At 43.3% G+C, this 25,580-nt stretch overlaps 1 protein-coding gene across 2 annotated transcripts in view; it reads left to right on the top strand.

Annotated features, from left to right (window-relative positions):
* Window positions 1-18,126, top strand: part of cfap206 (cilia and flagella associated protein 206) — a 53,087-nt gene extending 34,961 nt beyond the window's left edge. For both annotated transcript variants that reach the window (XM_072277895.1, XM_072277886.1), the window contains exons 10-12: window positions 2,695-2,888; window positions 14,308-14,439; window positions 17,690-18,126. In XM_072277895.1, the coding sequence (XP_072133996.1) occupies window positions 2,695-2,888; window positions 14,308-14,439; window positions 17,690-17,923 (560 nt within the window). In that variant the 3' untranslated portion in view covers window positions 17,924-18,126. The remainder of the gene's footprint in view (window positions 1-2,694; window positions 2,889-14,307; window positions 14,440-17,689) is intronic.
* Window positions 18,127-25,580: the final 7,454 nt, after the last annotated feature.

Genomic DNA, 25,580 nt, shown 5'->3' with positions numbered 1-25,580 from the left:
AATGGTAATCCATGTGTGGAGCCCAAAGAGATGGGGGAGATCTTAAATAACTTTGCATCTGTATTTACTCAGGAGACAGATATAGAGGGGCAAAGAAGCATCGACTTCATGGACCCTGTACAGATTACAGAGAAGGAGGTGTTTGCTGCCCTGAGGCAAGTTAGGGTTGATAAATCCCAGAGCCTGACAAAGTGTTCCCTCAGACCCTGTGGGAGGCAAGTGCAGAAATTTCAATGACCCTAGCAGAGATATTTAAATCAGCATCATCATCATCATCAATTTAATGTGGATAAATGTGAAGTTATCCACTTTGGTGGCAAAAATAGGAAAACAGATTATTATCTGAATGATGGTCGATTAGGAAAAGGGGAAGTGCAACAAGACCTGGGTGTCATTATACACCAGTCATTGAAAGTGGGCATGCAGGTACAGCAGGTGGTGAAAAAGACGAATGGTATGCTGGCATTTATAGCGAGAGGATTCGAGTACAGGAGCAGGGAGGTACTACTGCAGTTGTACAGGGCCTTGGTGAGACCACACCTGGAGTATTGTGTGCAGTTTTGGTCCCCTAATCTGAGGAAAGACATCCTTGCCATAGGGGAGTACAAAGAAGGTTCACCAGATTGATTCCTGGGATGGCAGGACTTTCATATGAAGAAAGACTGGATGAACTGGGCTTGTACTCGTTGGAATTTAGAAGATTGAGGGGGGATCTGATTGAAACGTATAAAATCCTAAAGGGATTGGACAGGCTAGATGCAGGAAGATTGTTCCCGATGTTGGGGAAGTCCAGAACGAGGGGTCACAGTTTGAGGATAAAGGGGAAGCCTTTTAGGACCGAGATTAGGAAAAACTTCTTCACACAGAGTGGTGAATCTGTGGAATTCTCTGCCACAGGAAACAGTTGAGGCCAGTTCATTGGCTATATTTAAGAGGGAGTTAGATATGGCCCTTGTGGCTACGGGGATCAGGGGGTATGGAGGGAAGGCTGGGGCGGGTTTCTGAGTTGGATGATCAGCCATGATCATAATTAATGGTGGTGCAGGCTCAAAGGGCCGAATGGCCTACTCCTGTACCTATTTTCTATGTTTCTATAATCCTTAGCAATAGGTGAGAAACCAGACAATTGGAGGATAGCCAATGTTGTTCATTGTTCAAGAAAGGCTCTAAAAATAAATCAGGAAATTATAGGCTGGTGAGCCTGAAATCAGTAGTAGGAACATTATTGGCAGGTATTCTGACGGACTGGTTATATCAGTATTTGCATAGACATGGACTGATTAAGGGTGGTCAGCATGACTTTGTGAGGGGTACATCATGTCTAACCAATCTTATAGGCTTTTTGAGGAAATTACCAAGAAATTTGATGAAGACAAGGTAGTGGATGTTGTCTACATAGACTTTAGTAAGGCACTTGACAAGGTCCCACATGAATGGTTGGTCAAGAAGGTTGTGTTGCTTGGCATTCAAGATGAGATAAATTGGATTAGACACTGTCTTTAAATTCCTTGGTGTTCACATTTCCTGGTCCCTGAACTCCTCCATCCTGATCCAAAAGGCGCAACAGTGCTTTTATTTCCTGCAGAGCATCAAAAAAGCTCACCTCTGTTCCAGGATACTGATGGACTTTTACCGCTGTACCATTGAGAGCATCTGTACCAACTGCATCTCAGTGTGGTATGGCAATTGTCCTGTATCAGACCGCAAGGCACTCCAGCGTGTGGTGAAAACTGTCCAGTGGTTTATCGGCACCTAATTGCCCACTATTGAGAACATCTACCATAAACGCTGCCTGGGCAGGGTGAAAAGCATTATCAGGGATGCACCTCACCCTAACCATGGACTTTTTACTCTCCTCCCATCCAGTAGGTGCTACAGGAGCCTCCACTCCTGCACCAGCAGGCACAGGAAGAGCTTCTTCCCTGAGGCTGTGGCCCTGCGGAATCTCACATCACAGTGCTAAGCAGTATTGCACCCATATTGTACTGTCTCAGTACTTTTATATGTAGCACGCACTTGTTATTCACACTAATTTTGTAATTAACACTATTCTTTTGCGTTTCTGGACAGATGCTAACTGCATTTCATTGGCTTTGTATCTGTACTCAGCACAATGACAATAAAGTTGAATCTAGTCTAATTCTAATCTAATTTTTGTGGGAGAAGCCAAAGACTGGTAGTGGATGTTTGCCTCTCTGACCGGAGGCCTGTGATTAGTGGAGTGCACAGGGGATGGTGCTGGGTCTGTTGTTTGTCACCTACATCAACGATCTGAGTTATACTGTGGAGTTTGTCAGATGGAAGTTAAATCTGAAAATTTCCAAGACTTTTTTCACTCTTTGTGGTCTTATGCTTTCTGTATACTTGACACCATTTTTATCCAGCTCAGAGTGCATACAAACCTATCCAATTTACTTTGTCATTCAGGGAAGGAATTCTATTCTCACCCACTGGATATCCTCTGACTCCAGATGTACAGTACAGTTAATTCTTAAATAGTCTAACATCTCAGTAGTTTCAGGCAGAAGGTTGATAATAAATTCTAGCCTCGCCAGCAACTTCCACATCAGAGTAAGTTGGAAAAAAAAACTCACCAGACATAAAGCTGTTTGAATTATGTCACAGCAGAAACATGACAATTTAGTTGTGGAAATGACATTAATTAATCTGTTATTTTGTTTCTTTTGTTTTCAGGCAACCCTAATATTGGAATTCTTAAATATCAAGAAAAATATTACAGCTTCTCCTCAAAGGAGGCTGCAGTTGCCTTTGCTCAGAAGCCCGACTACTACATCGCCAAGGCGGCAGAGGAAGCCATTCAGTCACCAGAGCTCATTCAGCTGCTGGAACTCCACCAGCAGTTTTCCTCTGTTGCTACCTACGGGCAGGTAAAACACCCAGAAATGTCACCTCTCTGTATGCACAAACAAAGTGGAAGGAAACACATTACAGTATTTGCATTTGCTGCAGGGCTGAGCATTTGAATGTTTCTTAATCACAAACAAGAGAAAATCTGCAAATGCTGGAAATCCAAGCACCACACACAAAATGATGAAGGAACTCAGCAAGCCAGGCAGCATCTATGAAAAAGATTCTCAGCCCGAAACATCGACTGTACTCTCTTCCATGGATGCTACCTGGCCTGTTGAGTTCCTCCAGCATTTTTTTGTGTGTTGTTTGAACATCTCCATTCTAATTTCCACATTTCAATGTAATGTAAGCTTTCTCAAATCAGATGACAGAGTTCTTTTATATTTCAGAAAGGCCAGAGCAATTCATTTATTGAACACCAAAAAACGGAACTCAGAGCACACTTTGCATAATTACATCATCACATCAGATCAGACTCAAAGCGAAACCCCAACTCAATGTTGAAAGTTGTGAATATATACATTGTTACCTAACACAGGCCCCCCTCCCCCAGAATTCACTAAAGCCAGCACTGTGAGCCTGTCCGGAGCTCGGGTGAGCCATTGGGCTCAGGTCCTGTGCTCCAAGGGTAGGGGAACAGCAGGTGCCTCTGGCCCATCCAGAGGAGCATTGACATGCTCATGGTCATGTCGTGTCGGCAAGTGAGGAATCCTCCAAATCTTGGTGGGTCGGTTTACGGCGATCTACCGAAATACACTCAGGTTTACCTCTCTTCTCTATGATTAAAATCTTTTCTCCCTGTTCCAAAACGTGGAACAGGCCATCGTAAGGGGACCTGAGGGGATGTTGGTGTGGGTCACAGCAGAAGAAAACAAACAGGGCAGAATGTAAGCCAACAGGAATCTAAGAGTGCTCTATGCCATATGGGAGGTAGGAAGAGGGGAAAAGGAATTGAGTTTACTGAGGAGGGTGGAACACTGTTGAGAGGCTGATCAGGTGGTTGTGGTGTCAGGAATGAAATCACCTGGCACTCGTGATGACTGTCCTTATACCAACTGCCACGCTCGACTGCAGGTCCTTTTTTGAAGCTGGACTGAGCCCCAGCAGGACCTATGGGAGACAATCATACCAACACTCATCACTCAGGGAAGCCCTCATAGCAGCCTTTAAGGAGCAATTAAACCACTCGCATAGGCCATAGGACTGCAAGTGATACGCCGTGGTGTGATGTAGCCTAACTCTGAAGTTCTGGGCCATCGCAGCCCAGAGGTCTGAAATGAACTGGGGACCACAGTCAGAGGAGATATCGGATGGGGTGCGAAACTGAGCACCCCAGGTGCTGATGAATGTCAAAGCCATGTCTGTGCCATTGTTGATGTTGGGGGGTTGGGGGGTGACCTCTGGCCATCTGGTGGTATGGTCCACCGTGGTAAGGAGATGCATGAAACTGCAGCGGGGTTGGGGGGGGGGGTGCGATGGAAGAAGACCAACAGGGTCCACATTGACATGGTTAAACCATCGCTCAGGGACCTCAAAAGCTACCAATGGCCCCTGAACATGACGATTAATTTTTGCCCACTGGCATTCCACACAGGCTGCAGTCCAATCACGCACAGTTCAGTCTGTGCCCCACAAACTTCAGTGCAGCTAGTTTCTGTGAGGCCTTCCGGTCCAGGTGCAAGAGGCCATGTATGGAGTCAAACACAGTCCATCTCCAGTTTGTGGGCACTATGAGATGACAGTGACCGGTTAAGACATTGCACAGGAGAGGAACTCCAGCGTCCCCGAACTTAATGTCAGCCCTGACTGCTGTTCGGTCAGCTTGAACCTCAGGGTCAGTAGTTTGGTCAGCTGCTATGCCAGCATAGTCAGCCCCTTTGTGTAGGACCTCTACGGCTGGTGCTGAGAGGCAACCAGCCATGGTATTATTTTTTTCCCCTTAACATATTGTATATCAGTTGTGAGCTCTGATATGTAGACCAGGTGGCATTGTTGCTGTGCAGACCAAGACTCTGATATTTTGGCCATCACATCTACGGGGCATTTGAGGTCAATGAATGCTGTGAAATGGTGACCCTCTAACATGGAAAAAAATGGTAGATACCTAGATATAGAGACCAAGAAGTCCATGGTCAAACATGCTGTACTTCCCTTTGGGGGGCAGAGTTGCCGCCAGAAGAGATGCAGCTGCCACATACCTCCGATCAACTGTTCGCGCACAGCACCCACAGCATAGTCAGAAGTGTCAGTAGTAATTGGGGAGCAGGTGTGCCTGTAGGGTCATGTTCAGAAGAACTTGTTTTGTATCATTAACTCCCCGGTCATGTCTGCTAACCAGTCAAGCATTGTGGTTATGGGTATTGCCTTTCAGCACACTATACAGGGGAAGCAAAAGATCGGTAGCTTGCGGAATGAAGTGGTGAGAGAAATTCACCACACCTAAAAACTCCTGTAGTTTTTGAGGGTGTTGCAGTGGGAAGTCTAGAATAGCGGCTATGCTTGATGGGAGAAGTTTCACACCTTCTACGGAGAAGAGGTGGCCAAGAAAGTCAATGGTCAACAACCCAAACTGGTATTTAGCATGGTAAATTATCAACCCGTGTTGGCTTAAGTGATCAAAAAGTGTGTAGGGATGAGATTTGTGTCAGATTTGGATGCACTGGCAACAAGTATGTCATTCAGGTAAACAAAAAGAAAATCTGTCTTTTGGTACAGAGTCCAACAGCCGTTGGAAAGTCTATACTGCATTTTTCAGCCCAAGCATCATGCGCAGAAGCTCAAAAAGGCCCATTGTGATTATCACAGCTGTTTTGGGAAGGTCCTTTGAGCACACAGGCACATGATGGTACCCCTAGTTAAATTGACTTTGGGAAAAAATTGACTTCGCAGCTAAATGTGTTGAAAAGTCTTGGATGTGTGGGACTGGGTAGCGATCGGGGTGGGGACCTCTAAGGCATTGGTAATCGCCACATGGGTGGCAACCACCATCAGATTTAGGGACCATATGGAGAAGTGAAGCCCAGGGGGCTATTCAACTGGCATATAATGCCAAGCCTTTCCATGTTGGCAAACTGAGCCTTTGTGGTTGCCAGCTTTTCTGGGTCCAGTCTATGCACGCGGGCGTGGACTGACAGGCCAGTTGTGGGAATGTGGTGCTTCACCCCATTTTTGTGATTTTAGTGAAGAATGTGGACTTAGTGAGGTTTGGAATTCACCCAACAGTCGAATAAGCACACATGCAGCGGTGCATGCACTTGACAGAGTCGTTGTGGGGAACTTACTGGGGGATCAGGGTAACGAACCAAAGTGCTTGACATCCACAAGCCGGCAGTTCTTCAGATTGACCAACAGTCCTTGGGCACACAGGAAATCTGCACCGAGCAGAGGTCTGGCCACTTTAGCCAGGACAAAGTCCCATGTATAACGTTGCCCACTGAAGTAGGGCGTCACCCATTGTGTCCCATAAGTCTGGATCCTGCTGCCATTAGCGGCCTCCAGTGAGGTTTCATCACTCTTCATCACTCATCACTCAACAATAGGCGCCGCTGGTAGCACCCCTCTCACACAAGAAGCGTCGCCCTGAAAGAGTGTCCGTAATGAACAGTAGACAACTCTGGCAGCTGGAACCCACTGAGTTCACAGACCTCTGATGTCCCGATGCGCTGGCACTGTCGAAGCTGCAGACTGTTGGCACTTCCTCGAGTTCCTACCAAAGTGAGCATGGTAAAAGCACCGGCCTGGCGGTGTCTGTTGCACAGCTGAGGGTGTCCTTATGTTGGGGCCCTTGCTGATCGGGTTTATTGAGGTAGAGAAAGGAGGAGGCTCTCTGTAATTGGTCAGTCATTTTAGTTCTTCACGGGTGCATTAGCAAAGGCTATATGAACTTGATCAGACATTTGCTGTGTGGAGAGTTCTTTAAAAATAAAACAAGGATAGTGATTTCCCAGGAGAGACAGCATCTGGCTCATTAGCTCTGAAGGCTTGCCATCACCAAGGCTGGGGAAGGAAAGCAACTGTTTGGTGCGCCCAGACTCCAATTGTCTAAAAGCCTGCAAAAGGTGAGTTTTCAGCGATCGGTATTTAATGTGTTCAGGCATGTGTTCAAGCAGACTCACCATTCTCGCAGCCAAAGAGTTGCTGAGCGATACTACTACATAGAAATATTTGGTATTGTCAGTGGAGATTTCTTGAAGCGTGAATTGAGGTTCAGGTTGTATGAACCAGGTGACGGTATTTTGTTCCTAAAACTCCGGCAGTTTGAAAGTGACTGCATTGGCCGACATGTTCAATAACTCTGGAATCATCCGAGACCATTGGGGTCAACAATATAGATTTTCACAAATCAAACAGCAGAGGAATTTTTTGTTCCAGAAAAGCTGTAGCAACTCATTTATTGAACACCAAAAAACTGTACTCAAGGCGAGCTATAAAATTCCATTACATAATAACATCGTCACATCAGACCAGCCTCTTAAAGTGAAACCCCAACTCAGTATCAGTTGTCGCTGATTGTGAATTATATACACTTCCACCAATTATGTTACCCTATTGTAGTAAAAGAAAGGTGATATTAGCTTTGTCAGAGATGAAACCATAAGACATTGAGCATTCTGACAAAGATGGTGAGATTCAAACAAAATGTAGAGTTCAGAGTTGGCTTACGTGCAAATATTCATACTATTCCAATTTTAAGTTCTCATAAGTTCTGTTAAGATATTTTTAATCTTTAGCTTGCCAGGTTCATACAACTTCTAATTTTAGATCAAATATCTAATATTTCAGAAACAGATTCCTGGCAATTGACAATCATATGCACAAACACAAAGTAAAAGAGACAAGAGAAAATTTGTAGATGCTGGAAATCTAAGCAACACACACAAAATGCTGGAGGAACTCAGCAGGACAGGTAGCGTCTGTGGAAGAGAGTAAACAGGATGGCTCAAGGGCAGGAATGGTTACTCAGAGTGCCAGGCTTCAGTAAGGACAGGGAGGGAGGCAAAAGAGGTGGGGGTGTGGTATTGCTGATCAGAGATAGTGTCACAGCTGCAGGAAAGGAGGAAGTCATGGAGGGATTGTCAACAGAGTCTCTGTGGGTGGAAGTTAGGAACAGGAAGGGGTCAGTAACTCTACTGGGTGTTTTTTATAGACCACCCAATAGTAACAGGGACATCGAGGAGCAGATAGGGAGACAGATTCTGGAAAGGTGTAGTAATAACAGGGTCGTTGTGGTGGGAGATTTTAATTTCCCCAATATTGGTTGGTATCTTCCAAGAGCAAGGGGTTTGGGTGGTGTGGAATTCTCTACTTGATCTGGTATTGGGAAAAGAACCTGGTCAGTTGTCAGGTCTCAGTGGGAGAGCATTTTGGAGATAGTGATCATAATTTTATCTCCTTTACCATACCATTGGAGAGGAATAGGAACAGACAAGTTAAGAAAGCGTTTAATTGGAGTAAGGGGAAATATGAAGCTATTAGGCAGGAACTTGGAAGCATAAATTGGGAATAGGGAAATGTACGGCAGAAATGTGGCAAATGTTCAGGGGATATTTGTGTGACGTTCTGCATAGGTATGTTCCAATGAAATAGGGAAAGGATGGTAGGGTACAGGAATTGTGCTGTACAAAGGTTGTTGAAAATCTAGTCAAGAAAAGCTTAAAGGTTCAAAAAACTAGGTAATGATAGAGATCTAGAAAATGATAAGGCTAGCAGGAAGGAGCATAAGAATGAAATTAGGAGAGCCAGAAGGGGCCATGAGAAGGCCTTGGCAAGCAGGATTAAAGAACACCCCAAGCCATTCTACAAGTATGTGATGAGCAAGAGGATAAGATGCGAGAGAATAGGACCAATCAAGTGTGACAGTGGAAAAGTGTGTATGGAACCAGAGGAGATAGTTGAGGTACTTAATGAATACTTTGCTTCGGTATTCACCATGGAAAAGGATCTTGGCAATTGTAGGAATGACACACAGCGGACTGAAAAGCTTGAGCATTTAGACATTAAGAAAGAGGACGTGCTGGCGCTTTCGGAAAGCATCAAGTTGGATAAGTCACTGGGTCCTGATGAGATGTACCCCAGGCTACTGTGGGAGGCAAGGGAATGATCTTCGCATTATCAATGGGGATGGGAGAGGTTCCAGAGGGTTGGAGGGTTGCAGATGTTGTTCCCTTATTCAAAAAAGGGAGTAGAGATTATAGACCAGTGAGTCTGTCTTCAGTGGTTGGTAAGTTGATGGAGAAGATCCTGAAAGACAGGATTTATGAACATTTGGAGATGCGTAATATGATTAGGAATAGTCAGCATGGCTTTGTCAAAGGCAGGTCATGCCATATGAGCCTCATTTAATTTTTTGAGGATGTGTCTAAACACATTGATGAAGGTAGATATAGTGTATATAGATTTCAGCAAGGCATTTGATAAGGTACCCCATGCAAGGCTTATTGGGAAAGTAAGGAGGCATGGGATCCAAGGGGACCTTGCTTTGTGGATCCAGAATTGGCTTGCCCACAGAAGGCAAAGAGTGGTCGTAGACAGGTCATATTCTGCATGGAGGTCAGTGACCAGTGGGGTGCCTCAGGGATCTGTTCTGGGACCCCCTTCTCTTCATGATTTTTATAAATGACCTGGATGAGGAAGTGGAGGGATGGATTAGTAAATTTGCTGATGACACAATGGTTGGGGGTGTCGTGGATAGTGTGGAAGGCTGTCAGAGGTTACAGCGGGACATCAATAGGATGCAAAACTGGGCTGAGAAGTGGCAGATGGAATTCAACCCAGGTAAGTGTGAGGTGGTTCAGTTTGGTAGGTCAAATATGATGGCAGAATATAGTTTTAATGGTAAGACTCTTGGCAGTATGGAGAATCTGAGGGATCTTGGGGTCGAGTCCACAGACACCTAAAGCTGCTGCATAGGTTGACTGTATGGTTAAGAAGGCATACGGTGCATTGGCCTTCATCACTGAGGGGTTGAGTTTAAGAGCTGACAGGTAATGTTACAGCTATATAGGACCCTGGTCAGACCCCACTTGGAATACTGTGCTCAGTTCTGGTCACCTCACTACAGGAAGGATGTGGAAACTATAGAAAGAGTGCAGAGGATATTTACAAGGATGTTGCCTGGATTGGGGAGCATGCCTTATGAGAATAGGTTGAGTGAACTTGGCCTTTTCTCCTTGGAGCGGCGGAGGATGAGAGGTGACCTGATAGAGGTGTATAAGGTGATGAGGGGCATTGACCATGGATAGTCAGAGACTTTTTCCCAGGGCTGAAATGGCTGCCACAAGAGGGCACAGAATTAAGGTGCTTGGAAGTAGGTACGGAGGAGATGTCAGGGGTAAAGTTTTTACATAGAGGGTGGGGAGGGTGTGGAATGGGCTGCCGGTGACGATGGTGGAGGCAGATACGATAGAGTCTTTTAAGAGACTCCTGGATAGGTACATGGAGCTTAGAAAAATAGAGGGCTATGGGTAACCCTAAATAATTTCTAAAGTACATGTTTGGCACAGCATCGTGGGCCAAATGGCCTGTATTGTGCTGAAGGTTTTCTATGTTTCTATATGCTTTTCTCGACGTTTTGGGCTGAGACCCTTCATCAGGACAGAGTGAAATGCATTAGGGGTAGGTAGAAGGAAATCCGTGAAAGCACTTAGAAACATTGAAACATAGAAAATAGGTGCAGGAGTAGGCCATTCGGCCCTTCGAGCCTGCATCGTCATTTATTACGATCATAGCTGATCATCCAATTTGGAAACCTGCACCAGCCTTCCTTCCATACCCCCTGATCCCCGTAGCCACAAGGGCCATATCTAACTCCCTCTTAAATATAGCCAATGAACTGGCCTCAACTGTTTACTGTGGCAGAGAATTCCACAGATTCACCACTCTCTGTGTGAAGAAGTTTTTCCTAATCTCAGTCCTAAAAGGCTTCCCCCTTATCCTCAAACTGTGACCCCTTGTTCTGGACTACCCCCAACATCGGGAACAATCTTCCTGCATCAAGCCTGTCCAATCCCTTTAGGATTTTATACGTTTCAATCAGATCCCCCCTCAATCTTCTAAATTCCAACGAGTACAAGCCTAGTTCATCCAGTCTTTCTTCATATGAAAGTCCTGCCATCCCAGGAATCAATCTGGTGAACCTTCTTTGTACTCCCTCTATGGCAAGGATGTCTTTCCTCAGATTAGGGGACCAAAACTACACACAATACTCCAGGTGTGGTCTCACCAAGGCTTTGTACAACTGCAGTAGTACCTCCCTGCTCCTGTACTCGAATCCTCTTGCTATGAATGCCAGCATACCATTCGCCTTTTTCACTGCCTGCTGTACCTGCATGCCCACTTTCCATGACTGGTGTACAATGACACCCAGGTCTCGCTGCACCTCCCTTTTCCTAATCGGCCACCATTCAGATAATAATCTGTTTTCCTGTTCTTGCCACCAAAATGGATAACTTCACATTTATCCACATTAAATTGCATCTGCCATGAATTTGCCCACTTACCTAACCTATCCAAGTCACCCTGCATCCTCTTAGCATCCTCCTCACAGCTAACACTGCCGCCCAGCTTCGTATCATCCGCAAACTTGGAGATGCTGCATTTAATTCCCTCATCCAAGTCATTAATATATATTGTAAACAACTGGGGTCCCAGCACTGAGCCTTGCGGTACCCCACTAGTCACTGCCTGCCATTCTGAAAAGGTCCCCTTTATTCCCACTCTTTGCTTCCTCTCTGCTAACCAATTCTCTATCCACATCAATACCTTACCCCCAATACCGTGCTTTAAGTTTGCACACTAATCTCCTGTGTGGGACCTTGTCAAAAGCCTTTTGAAAACCCAAATATACCACATCCACTGGTTCTCCCCTATCCACTCTACTAGTTGCATCCTCAAAAAATTCTGAGATTCGTCAGACATGATTTTCCTTTCACAAATCCATGCTGACTTTGTCCGATGATTTCACCGCTTTCCAAATGTCCTGTTATCACATCTTTGATAACTGACTCCAGCAGTTTCCCCACCACCGACGCTAGGCTAACCGGTCGATAATTCCCCGGTTTCTCTCTCCCTCCTTTTTTAAAAAGTGGGGTTACATTAGCCACCCTCCAATCCTCAGGAACTAGTCCAGAATCTAATGAGTTTTGAAAAATTATCACTAATGCATCCACTATTTCTTGGGCTACTTCCTTAAGCACTCTGGGATGCAGACCATCTGGCCCTGGGAGTTTATCTGCCTTTAATCCCTTCAATTTACCTAACACCACTTCTCTGCTAACATGTATTTCGCTCAGTTCCTCCATCTCACTGGACCCTCTGTTCCCTACTATTTCTGGAAGAATATTTATGTCCTCCTTAGTGAAGACAGAACCAAAGTAATTATTCAATTGGTCTGCCATGTCCTTGCTCCCCATAATCAATTCACCTGTTTGTCTGTAGGGGACCTACATTTGTCTTTACCAGTCTTTTCCTTTTTACATATCTATAAAAGCTTTTACAGTCAGTTTTTATGTTCCCTGCCAGTTTTCTCTCATAATCTTTTTTCCCCTTCCTAATTAAGCCCTTTGTCCTCCTCTGCTGAACTCTGAATTTCTCCCAGTCCTCAGGTGAGCCACTTTTTCTGGCTAATTTGTATGCTTCTTCTTTGGAATTGATACTATCCCTAATTTCCCTTGTCAGCCACGGGTGCACTCCCTTCCTTGATTTATTCTTTTGCCAAACTGGGATGAACAATTGTTGTAGTTCATCCATGCAATCTTTAAATGCTTGCCATTGCATATCACTTGAGAGAAGAAAAGAAATGGCAAGAATAGGTAGCAAATGCTTCTACAGAGTTGCACGTAACTAAATCAATCCACCCTGCTTGGTCATCCTCAAAACAAAAGATGGCATTTAGGGAACTGCCTGTAGATTGGACAAGCTGATGCAGCCCATTCATTAAGGTAGTCATATGCCAATGGTCCAGATTCATTCGTTAGGATCCCTAGCTGTGCCCTGTGCTATCAGAGATGGTGGCAATTGACGTACAGGTTGGAGAGGTACATTATGTTCTGTATGCCCTTGGTATTGACCTTGATTCCAGACCACACATAATCTCAAGCCATCAAGGTAGACAGGACAAGTTAATCATCTTCTGTCTCACCTAATAAGCTGGATGTATTTTTGGGAAGTTAATATTGAATTGAGATTGGGATCTTGCTAAAGTTAACTAATGTAAGCACAAAAATGTATTAGACTAATTAATGCAACACACACAAAATGCTGGAGGAACACAGCAGGCCAGGTAGTATCCAGGAAAAGAGGATTTCTAGCATCTGCAGATTTTATCTTGTTTGTGATTAGACAAATTAATGACACTTACATCTGAAAGTACCCATTGAACCAATTTAGGGTTTCAGTAAATGAAGGAAATGCTCAAACCTTTAATGATATATACCCAAGAACTGTCACCTGTAAATAGAAGTTACGTTGATTTCCTTCAAAGATCTTTGTTGCCGTTTTGACTATTTACCATATTGGGAAAGAGACATGTATTTGCAAATCAGTATTTGCATTTAAATGAAAAGTTAAGAAATGCTTCCTTATTCAAAGGGTTGTAGATGTGTGGGACACTCTTCTGTAAAAAGAATCCATAGATACTATTTTTTGCTAGGCAACACCGTATACAGTAAAGATGTGCAGGTGAGGCAGTTACATTGAATGAAGATATGAATTAGTTATGAACATGATGGAATAGATTTGATGGATTGAATGACCTATTTTTTCTCTTTTCCTAAACTACTGCTTTTTGCATAGAGCTGCTTTTGTAAATAGGAGATCATAAAGTGAAAGTAAATGGGAACAAACAATTATTTTCATAAAATTGTTCTCATTAAACTTGTCTTCTTTAAAGCACCTGCAGCTCCAGGAAATTTCAGAGCTCATGAGGCTGAAGAAAATTCATTGTTACTGTTTTTTATCCAGATATATATTTTGGAAGCAAAGCAATGTAGGACTATAAGGGGCATGTTAAGAAAAGTTTGCCAATAGCAACAATCAACAGTCTCAAAGCATACTGAATGATATCTCAAATTCTGTCTCTTTATTACCATCTGATGATGTTGGCAGAAGATGTTCATGCATTTACAGAATCAGATTTGGTGGTGACAGAACCTGTGCTCAACACTTCACAAAAAATCATTACTGTTGAACATTGAAGCTATATACTGAAGAGCTGGCAGAATATTTGTTCAGTAGAGGAGAAAAGAGGAAAATTTCACTGTCATTTATTCGACAGAGTTTGTTTAAAACAGCATTTCAGGAGCTGTGGGGTGGAGTGGTTTTGGTTTGAAGACCGAGACAAGTTAAACTTTCTCTCACAATTCAAACACAGAGTGTCACTTTCTTAGTTTTTCATTTGAGCACTTTTCATTTCTACCCATGTTTTCTTCTAAATTCCAGCCAGAGAAATGCTTGAGGCCCATCGCAAAATGTGACAGCTGCACACAAACTGACACTCACATCCTGGAGCCAAACATTGTTAGATCTTATGAATGGAATGAGTGGGAGTTAAGAAGAAAAGCAATTAAATTGGTAACATTGCTTATTTTCAATTACTGACTGTATGTTAAGATTTTGAAATGAATACCCATAAAAAAAGTTACCATAAGCTGGGGTTGCCTATATTGTATTTACAAGAGTTACATCTGGCATACACAGGAGGTGTTAACAATACTTGATATCATTTTGTTATACATGGAATGCATTTCCAGATAAACTGGAATTAGGTCAGAGTACTTGCTTTAGGTTGGCCTGGGTTATACCCTTCCTTAAAACTTTTTTTAATACTCATAATATACACACTAATCCTAATCCTCTATGTTACATCACGTTTCTTCAAAGAATATACGCATGCAGTGTTTCAAAGTAACACACACACAATGCTGGAGGAACTCAGCAGGCCAGGCAGCATCTATGGAAAAGAGTACAATCACTGTTTCAGGCCGAGACCCTTCATCAGGACTGGGGAAGAAAAGATGAGAAGTTAGTGAGAAAGTGGAGGGAGGGGAGAAAGAACCAGATGGTGAAACTGGGAGATAAGAAGTGGTGAAGTAAAGAGCTGGGAAGTTGATTGGTGAAAAAGAAACCGGGCTGGAGAAGGGGGAATTTGATAGGAGAAGTCAGAAACCCATGGAAGAAAGGGAAGGGGGAGGAGAACCAAAGGGAGGTGATGGGCAGGTAAGGAGATAAAGTGAGAGAGGGAAGTGGGAATGGGGAAGGAGAAGTTGGGGGGCATTACCGGAAGTTTGAGAAATCGATGTTTATGCCATCAGGTTGGAGGCTAAACAGATGGAATATAAAGTATTGCTCCTCCAACCTGAATGTGGCCTCATCACAGTAGCAGAATGGGAATGGGAAGTGGAATTAAAATGGGTGGCCACTGGGAGATCCTGCTTTTTCTGGCGGATGGAGTAGTCTCCCAATCTGTGTCGGGTCTTACTGATATATAGGTGGTCACTCCAGGAGCACTGAATACAGTAGTTGACCCCAACAGACTCTCAGGTGAAATGTCATGTCACCTGGAAGGACTGTTTGGGACCCTGAATGGCAGTGAGAGAGGAGGTGTAAGGGCAGTTGTAGCATTTGTTCTGCTTGCAAGGTTAAGTGCCAGGAGGGAGATCATTGGGGAGGGACAAATGGACAAGGGAGTTGTGTAGGGAGTGATCCATGTAAAAAGCAGAAAGTGGGGAGAGGGTAAGATTTGTTTGATGGTGGGATCCTGTTGGAGATGGTAGAAATGATGAAGAATTATGTACTGGAGGTGGGGTGGTAGGTGAGGATAAGAGGAACTCTTCCCTGGTAGGGTGGTGGGAGAATGGGGTGAGGGCCTACATGCACAGAGTGGAAGAGATGTGGTTGAGGGTAGCATTGATGGTGGAGGAAAGGAAAGTCCTTTCTTTGAAGGAGGAGGACATCTCATTAGTTCTGGAAAGAAAGGTCCCTTCCTGAGAGCAGATGCCGCAGAAATGGAAGAATTGAGAGAGGAGATGGCATTTCTACAAGAAACAGGTTGGGAAGAGGTATAGCCCAGTTAGCTGTGAGAGTCAGAGGGTTTATAATAGACATCAGTAGGTAAGCTGTTTCCAGAAATAGAGACCAAGAGATCGAGAAAGGGGAGAGAGGTGTCAGAAATAGACCAGTGTTTGAAAGTGTTCATGCTGTGTTCAGTGGTGGCAGGATCCTACACTACGATCTTTCCCCACAGAGCCTTTGGAAAGGTTCACTGAGCTTATTCTTGCAGGTTAGGTCAAAGGAACTGTACCGGAAAGGAGCGAACCAGAGAGCTGAGAAATGAGCAATCCCTTCAGAAAGCTGAAAACACAGGAGATGGTGAATTCTTGGTCAGCACTTTTACCTTCACAAAGACTCACTCCCCTTTTCACAGCACCCTTCCACGCAACCATAGCAGATAAAAAAGATGACCTTTTACCTTCTGGCATCTTACCATTCAGCAATCCAAGTGCTGCTTCCAGATGAAGCATTCATTGCTTGAACTCTTCTACGCTGAAGAAATCAAAAACAGATTGAGCGACAGCTTAGTGGAACACCACCACTTTGTCCGAAAGGGTGACCCTGAGTTTTCAGCCGCTTGTCACATTAATTCTCCGTCATACTCCTTCTTCCACTCTGACTCTCTGTCATTAGCCTCATACACTAATCCTAAGGAGCCCAACTTAAGCTTGAGGAATAGTACCTTGTCTTCAGATCCTCAAGAATTAACAATGAGTTCAACAACTGCAGATAACTAATCTTTCTACATTGCCATTTTGTATCAGAACTGGCCTAATCTAGTCAGAGGCTTGTTCCCAGGACTGAAATGGCTAACATAAGAGGGCACAGTTTTAAGGTGCTTGGAAGCATGTACAGAGGAGATGTCAGGGGTAAGGTTTTTCACACAGGGTGCTGAGTGCATGGAATAGGCTGCCGGTGGCGGATACAGTAGGGTCTTTTAAAAGACTCCTGGATAGGTACATGGAGCTTAGAAAAATAGAGGATTATGGGTAACCCTAGGTAATTTCCAAAGTAACTACATGTTCTGCACAGCATTGTGGGCCAAAGGGCCTGTGTTGTGCTGTAGGTTTTCTATGTTTCTATGTTAATCTGTTGAAATGTCAACAAGTTGTATCATTAATTCAGTTTTGTCTCTCCGCAGATGCTGTCTGATCTGTGTATACCTACCAATTTAATATTAAGAACAATTACAGTATCATCTATCTCAAAGTTGCAGCATTTCTTCTTTTATCTCTCCTATTTTATCCCTTCTACAAATATTAAATGGCATTAACAAACCATCTCAGCAGACACCAACCAACACTGTTTGTAGTGTTCAGCTTCTCCTGAGCAAGACATATTCTCTTTGTTCTCTCCTTCTACTCTACATCTTAAAACATCATTCGCTAACCTCTCTAAGTGCTAAAGAAAGACTGCAGACCTGCAGTACATTGTTTCTTTGTCCGTGTGTTGGAGGGAATTAATGAAAATGAGAGGAGAATGATAAGTGTAAGTGGGTGGTTGATGGTTGTTGTGGAGCTGGTGGGCCAGAGGACCTCTCTGTCACTCTACAATTCTAGATGCTGCCTGGTCAGTTGAGTATTTTTGTTTCCACATCCTGTAGTTGTTGCTTATTGAAGATGTTCATTTTTCTTAAATACCATCCCTTACCCCCAGAATGTACACTTACCATATAATTTTTGTTTCTATAAGACTATCAACACAGTTGTGATTAACATTGAATGCATAAAGCTACAGAGTTAATGGCATTTTGTATTTTAATCGTCCCAAGGCAAACCTGCGGCAGAAGGTCACTCGCCACATGCAGACAACTCTCAGCCATATGAGAAGAGATAACACTTCCCAAGTTTACCTTCCTAAGGATAAGGCACTACAGACAAAGAGAGATAATTCCAGCAACGTGCCCAAGCCTCAGGTCTTCTATGCTGGCCTTCGTGGAGGAAATGTTACAGAACCTACGCTTGCGATCAAATTCAACTTAACAAGAGCTGTCGATGAAACATAAAACTGAGCTTCCCCCATCCTTTACAAAAAAAATTATTAACAACGCTTTCTCACTAAACTTTATATGGGTTTTGACTGTCAGATTGTTATTTTAAAGGCACAATTAAAAAAAAATATGCAGATAGGTACATTTCAGAATTCCTATTCTATTTCTGCTATTGCAGTAGAATTTGTTATCAGAACAATCTCTGACACAAGCTTTGAATGAAGTTGATTAAATTTGTTGATTAAAAAGATGATTGTCATGGATTTGGAGTATTAAATTCAAGCATATTCTTAAACCACCAGGAATTTTAGATGTATCGGGCTCTAAATTAACGAGCAGTTTCTTGTCAGTGCAAACACAATGTTAAATTGGCCTAATTAAAGTGAAAGATGTGCTTAGCAATCAAATACTTCACTGGTAAAGAGAAGTGAGGAGTTTAGGGGAGGGTAGCAAGATGATGATATCAATATAGAATAGAGGTGGCCTGGTTTATTATCGTGATTTGATACCTACCAAGCAGATAGCTATGTTCTATATGGCGTTGAGATTCTCAAATGTTCTTGAATCTGCGTGCATCCAGGCAATTGGAAAGTATTCCATCACAATCCTGACCCAAGTCTTGTAGACAGTGGTCTGTTAGGTGGTGAGATACTTACCAAATGAATTCTAACCTCCCAGCTGTTCTTGTAGTTACGGTTTTCCATACTTCCAAGTTTGTATTGTTTGCTAAAGTTAGACCATTTTTTTTTTAAGTGATGTTAAAGAAAGACCTTACAAGTGGATGCAAAAATCCTACAGCCATAATTGAAATGCTGTTGAAAAGGTAAAACTTGTTAGGGAGGAACTTCAGGGACAAATTCACAACCTCTTTTCCCACATCTGGGAAGCAGAGGACACGAAGGGAAACTCGGAACACATAATTGCTCTGGGTAACTGTAGGAGGTCTCCCTACTGTCTACCACCTAGGGACTAAGTCACACCTAAGTCACCCACCTGCTTCCAGGTGCCCTGAATTGTATTGTGAATTCCATCTATCCAGAAGGATAATGGGCATGATCTTTGAATGTCAACTGCAAGATAAGTGCAAGGAATAGCATCATCTACTAAACTTGCATTTATCAACTGCACAAAAACCTTTAACCCTGTCAACTAAGAAGGATCATGGAGAATTTTTTTCAGCTGTGTCTGCCTTTGAAGTTAATCTACAAACTACTTCCGAGTAAGGACCCAGTAGCATTGAAAGTAGTCCAAAAGATATTCATCAGTGGGATGAGAGAATTGTTCTATCATGAGAGGTTACAAAAGTTGGGTCTGAATTCTTTGGCATTTAGAGGTATGTTATCATATTGAAATGCAAGATCCTAAGATGGCATACCAAGAGAGATGTCAAGGTGCTTTCAGTAGTTGGAGTCTTAATTAGGGAACATTGTTTCAAGGGGTTGGTAATTTAAGACAAAGATTTGTAGCAATTTCTTCATGCAGAGAAATTAACCCTAGAGAGTTATGGAAGCTATATCACTATAAATATTTAAAATGGTGGGATGGATACACTTTTTAAAATGTGGGAGAATTGTGGAGTATGGGGAACTTACACAGAGGAGGAGTTGAGGTCTGGGTTAGATCACCATGATCATATTTAATGATGTGGCAGGATTAGGGGCTTGGTAGACTGCTCCTGCTCCTGTTTTTATGTGTTCCCTGCTATGTTTTGACATGCAACCTTTAATTCTAACCAGTGGGTCCACCTCAGAGCTACTTCCTGGCAGACAAGAGACAAGTAAGTCTGTATCATTGCTCCAACCCTTTTCCTTATTTTTTCCTGTTACAGTAGTGTACACATTTCACAAAAACATCCCACAGGAGTGCAGCAAACCTATTAGATAAGTAGTTCCCCTCTGCAGAACAAACTTCTCTCCAACCTCAGATATTGTCAGAGTCATAGAATGATATCACCCCTTCAGCCTAACCTGTCCAAAAGCCAACCACATTGTCCACATAACTAGTCCCAATTTACCACATATCCTTCCAGATGACTCTACTCCAGGTATCTATCCACCTGCTTCTTAAATGATGCTATCTACCTGCCTCAACCATTCTCTCTGGCAGTTTATTCCATATACTCACAATACTGTGTGGAAAATGTTGCTACTCAGGTTCCTTTTAAAACTTACCCCTTACCATAAATCTATACCCTCTATTTTTAACTCTGCCACTTGGAAAAGATGGCTACTATCCACCTTATCTATGCTTCGCATGATTTATATAATCACTCCTCATTCTCCTACATTATGAGCAGTGAAGACACCTTTCCTTAAAACCTGGGCCCTATAGTCCTAGCAACATCCTCATTTTTTCTGCACTCTTTCCAGTTCAATTACGTGTTTCCTACAAATTTATGGAGGCAATTCTGAAGGACCTATACAGTGAATGGCAGGGCACTGATGGAGCAGAGAGAGCTGGGAGTACAGGTGTACTGTTCACTGAAAGCGGCCACACAAATGGACAGGGTGGTGAAGCTTGGTGACTTTCCTCAGTCAGGGCATTGAGTTTAGGAGTAGGGACATTACGTTGCAGGTAGCTTGGTTGGCCTGTTATAGGAAAAGCATTGTCAAGTTAAAGAGAGCGCAGAAGTGATTTTCGAGGATGCTACCTGGACTAGGGGGCCTAAGTTTTCGGGAGAAGCTGGCCACACTGGGTCTTCCCTGGAGTGTGGGAGAATGAAGGGAGACTTCACAGAAGTTTATAAAATCTTAAGGGTTACAGATAAGATAGATGGTTATAATCTTTTCCCCAGGATTGGGGAGTCCAAAACTAGAGGGTACAGTAACAAGATGGGGGAGGGGAGAGATCCAAAAGTGACTTCAGAGATAATGGACTATTTGTGCTGTGAGACCTGTTTCTACGACTCTGTGTTCTGAGTACAGTTTTGTTCACCCTATTATAAAGTGCAGCTCCACTGGCAACTTGTACAACCGCAAAAAAACAAAAATGTCCTAACTCCTACACTCAGTGACCTGACTGTGAAGACCAGCAAGGCATACACCTTTTTTCATCGCCTTATCTACCTCTGACTTCACTTTCAACAAACTCTGCACTGGTACTCCTCAGTACCTCTATACCATTATATTCCCTAGGCCTCTACCATCCATAGTACAAGTCCTACACTGGTTTGACTTTCGGAAATGCATCATCTTACTCCTCAATCTATTTGCCACTCCTCAGCCCACTTCCCCAAATGATCCAGATTCACCTGTATTTTACCATAACTTTCTTCACTTCCAAAAATACCTCCTAATTACATGCCATTGGCAAATTTACTGACCAAACCTTGGCGTATTTGCATCCAAATCATATGTAAAGAATGGAAAGGGACCCATGCTGACCCCTGCGGCATACACTAATCATTGTCTCGTTTTCAAGAAACACTCTTCAATAACCACCCTCTGCTTCCTACCTCTGAGCCAATTTTGAATCCACCTGATGAGTTCTCCCTGATTCCATGGGAGCTAACCAATAGAATCCAAATAGGTTTATTATCATTGTCTAATGTGATGTGAAATTTGTTGTTCTGCAGACCAGCCTGCCATATAGGGCCTTGTTGAAGGCCTTACTAAAGTCCAAATGGACAACATATACTACCCTACCTTCATCTTCCGATTTGGTTACCTTTTCAAAGAACTCTTAAGAGATTCATTAAGCTCAACTTCCTACACACAAAGCCATGGGGACTCCTAATCAGAGTCTGTCCATCCAAATGGCAGTAGATCCTGTCCCTCAGAGTTCCCTCAGGTAACTTCCCCACCTGTGACTTCCGCTAATTGGCTTGGCCTTTGTGACCCTTTGAACTATGGAATGACATTAGCACTCTGCAATCTTTGGCAACTTCTCCAATAGCTAATGATGGAGGAAATATCCCTGCAAGTCCTCTGTAATTTTTTCTCTAAACTCCCTCAAAGTCTGAGGATGTATTCCGTCTGCCTTGGGGGATTTATCCACATTAATGCATTGTAAAGCAGGAAATACCTTCTCCTTGCTAATACGAATATTCTGCAAAATGTCTCCACTTGTTTCCCTTATTTCTTGAGTAACCAGGATATTCTCTTCAGGTGTACTGTGCTGCAATGCACAGCTGAGGTTTGTTAATGCACACATTTGGAGGCTGAACTCTAAAAGACCAATTTCACCCTGATTTGAGAGGGTGACCTCATTGAAACCTGGTGACTGGTGAATGTTGAAGGTCTGAATGGAGGGGATGAGGAGAGGATGTTTCCTATGTTAGGGGAGTCTAAAACCAGAGAGCACAACCTCAGAATAGAGGGGTGTCCTTTTAGAATGGAGATGAGGAGGAATTTCTTCAGCCAAAGAGTGGTGAATCTGTGGAATTCATTGCCATAGACAGCTGAGCAGGCCAAGTCAGTGGGTATATTTAAGGCAGAAGTTGATAAATTCTTAATTAGTCAGGGATGAAAGGATATGGGGCAGAAGATAGGGTTAAGAACGAAAATGGATCAGCCATGATGAAATGGCCTATGTGCACGACTGAGTGAGATTTACATTCAATATTTGTAAAACAAATGCCCTCAAGCAACCTGCTATTACTATACAGTGGTGTCCTCTGACAAAGTTCATGACAAGGTCCTGGAAGGGTTGATGTATGAAGAAAGGCGAGTAGGTTGGGACTACATTCATAGAACATAGAATGGTACACGTCCTTCAGCCCACAATGTTATGCAGACCTTTAAACCTACTCTAAGATCAATTTAACCTTTTCCTTGAAGTATATTAGCGTGAGAGGTTATCTTTTTTAAATGTAGGATTTTTGAAGGGTTTAGCAGACTAAGATGTTGAGTAATTGTTTTCCTTAGTGGGTATATCCAGGATCAAAGGACATAGTTTCAGAGTAAGGGAAGATGAAGAAGAAGACACAAAGTATGATGCAGATGTTGGAAACCTTGAGCAAACACAAAATGCCAGAGTAATTCAGCAGGTCAAGCAGCATCTATGGAGAGGAATAAACCATCGATGCTTCCAGTTAAGATGTTGCCAAGCTGTGGTCTCTGTCACGGTCGTGGCTCTGACTTAGTTGTTTTTTTAAGTTTGTGGGGATGGTTTTGGGCACAGAGAGGAGGCACAAGGCCACTCAGTTAGTGAGTCCAGAGTTGGAGATCCCATCATCGGCTAGTCTGTGGGGCGATACAGAAGATGGAAGCATGAAGGTTGATCAGAGGTCTGGAAGCTGAAGCCTGGAGACTGCAGGCCTGTCCTGGAGTTGGAGGACTATACATGTGTGTGGGTGGGTGGAAGGGAGTGAGGATGGCGGAGAGGAAAGGTGTTTGTTTTGCTGCTGTTGTATTTTTGTTTTTTTGTATTCTGTGTTGTTCTGCTGAGCATCATGGTCATGCTACATTGGTGCCAAAACATGTGGTAACACGTGTGGGCTGCCCCTATTATAAGTGTTGATTGCTTACACGAACAAAGCACTTCACTGTATGTTTCTATGTACATGTGATAAATAAATCTGAATCCAAATCTGTTATGTGAGAAGAAAAACAATTTCTCTTCTCAAAGGAACATGGAATTTCCTACCCTCCCACAGAGGTGTGGGCTTGAACCAACTAAATGTCTTCCAAGGAGGCCTTGGATCACCTGAACCTACATCACACCGCTGTTTATGATTACAGCTCAATTCTCAGTTCTAATCAACAAACTCCAAAACCTAGGCTTCTGTACTTCCTTCTGCAACTGGATCCTTGACTTCTTCACTGGGAGACCACAGTCATGCAGATTGGAAAAAACATCTCCTCCTCACTAACGATCAACACTGGTGCACCTCAGGGGTGTGTGCTTAGCCCACTGTTCTACTCTCTATATACCCATGACTGTGTAGCCAGGCACAGCTCAAACGCCATCTATAAATTTGCTGAGGACACAACTTTTGTTGGGAGAATTTCAGATGGTGACAAGAAGGCGCATAGGAGCAATAGTCAGATCAGTTGGTTGAGTGGTCTCGCAACAACAACCTTACACTCAACATCAGTAAGACCAAGCAATTATTTGTGGATTTCAGGAAGGGGAAGTTGAGGGAACACACACCAGTCCTCATTGTGGGATCAGCAGTGGAAAGGGTGAGCAGTTTCAAGTTCCTGGGTGTCAACATCTCTGAAGATCTATTCTGGGCCCAATAAATTGATGCAATTACAAGGAAGGCATAGCAGTGGCTATATTTCATTAGGAGTTTGAGACGACCTGATATGTCACCAAAAATACTCACAGATGTTTACCAACAAATACAGCTTCTTGCCCTCTGCCATCAGATTTCTGAATGGACAATGAAACCATTAACACCACCTCACTTTTTTTTTCTCTCTTTATGTACTATCTATTTAATTTATTTTTATATATACTTACTGTATAGTTTTTAAACTTTTTATGCATTGCAATGTATTGCTGCTACAAAACAACAAATTTCATGACATACGTCAGTGATATTAAAACTGATTCTGAGGTAAAGACCAACAGATATTTGAAATACAAGCTCACCAATGCTCAGCTTACAAATGCCTCTACTTCCTCAGGAAGCTAAAAAAATTCAGCATGTCCCCATTGACTCTTACCATTTTGCAACTGAAACCCGGCTGGCTCCCCTGGCTGCAGACGTCTAAGGAAGACTGGTGCCACCAAACCAGTGAGATTGAGACAGCTCTCCCACCCTGAACCCTGGTCTGTGTGAATGCTGTGTGATTTGCTACCGTTACAACTCAGTGCCTAGAAACAACACATAGCACACTGCAATTGATTAAAGGAATTATATTTATGAATATTAACTTAAGGGTTCGTAAGGAAAAGAAAGAAAAAAAAAACAAAAAGGGCCCATTATAATTAAATGGTCAAATGTACAGAGTTGGAATTGAGTTGAATCTACTATTTCTTAGATCTCCAGCCCTTCACCTCTTTCACCGCTCAACTTCCCAGCTCTTTACATCACCCTCCCCACTCCCAGTATCACTTATCACCTACTATCTTGTATTTCTTCCTTCTCTCCCCCCCACCCCCAATTTCCTACTCTGACTTCTGATGGAGAAAATCTGGAAATCCAAGCAACACACACACATAAAATGCTGGAGGAACTCAGCAGTCAGCGCCTATGGAAAAGAGTAAACAGTCGACGTTCTGGGCCTAGACCGTTCATCCAGGACTGGAAAAAAGATGCAACATACACATGATACTGGAGGAACTCAGCAGGCCAGGCAGCATCTATGGAAAAAGTATGGTACAGAAACCCTTCGGCAGATTTCCAGCATAGGAAGATGAGAAGATAGAGCAGGAAGATAGGGGGAGGGGGTGGAAGTAGTACAAGTTGGTAGATAGGTGAAACCAGGAGAGGGGAGGAGTGAAGTAGAGCTAGGAAGTTGAAAGGTGAAAGACATAAAAGCACTGAGAATGTGGAATCTGATCGATTGCAGAAGACCATGGCAGACATCCCACCTCTCCCGGAAGTTCTGGGAGTCTCCCGCATATTAATAGTGGCTCCAATACCGGCAAATTATATACAATGTCCTGGAAATCATTTTTTTTGAGAGCCAGTGAGTGAGAGCCATGGGAGAGTGTTCCAAGACCCCTGCCTAATAGGGGTCAAAAATAATGACAGTGTTGCTCGCTGCACTGTTTGCAA

The sequence above is a fragment of the Mobula birostris genome, chromosome 2, assembly GCF_030028105.1.
Source record: "Mobula birostris isolate sMobBir1 chromosome 2, sMobBir1.hap1, whole genome shotgun sequence".
Lineage (NCBI taxonomy): Eukaryota > Metazoa > Chordata > Chondrichthyes > Myliobatiformes > Myliobatidae > Mobula > Mobula birostris.
The sequence above is the reverse complement of the archived record's forward strand: the minus strand, read 5'-3'. Positions and strand labels throughout refer to the sequence as shown.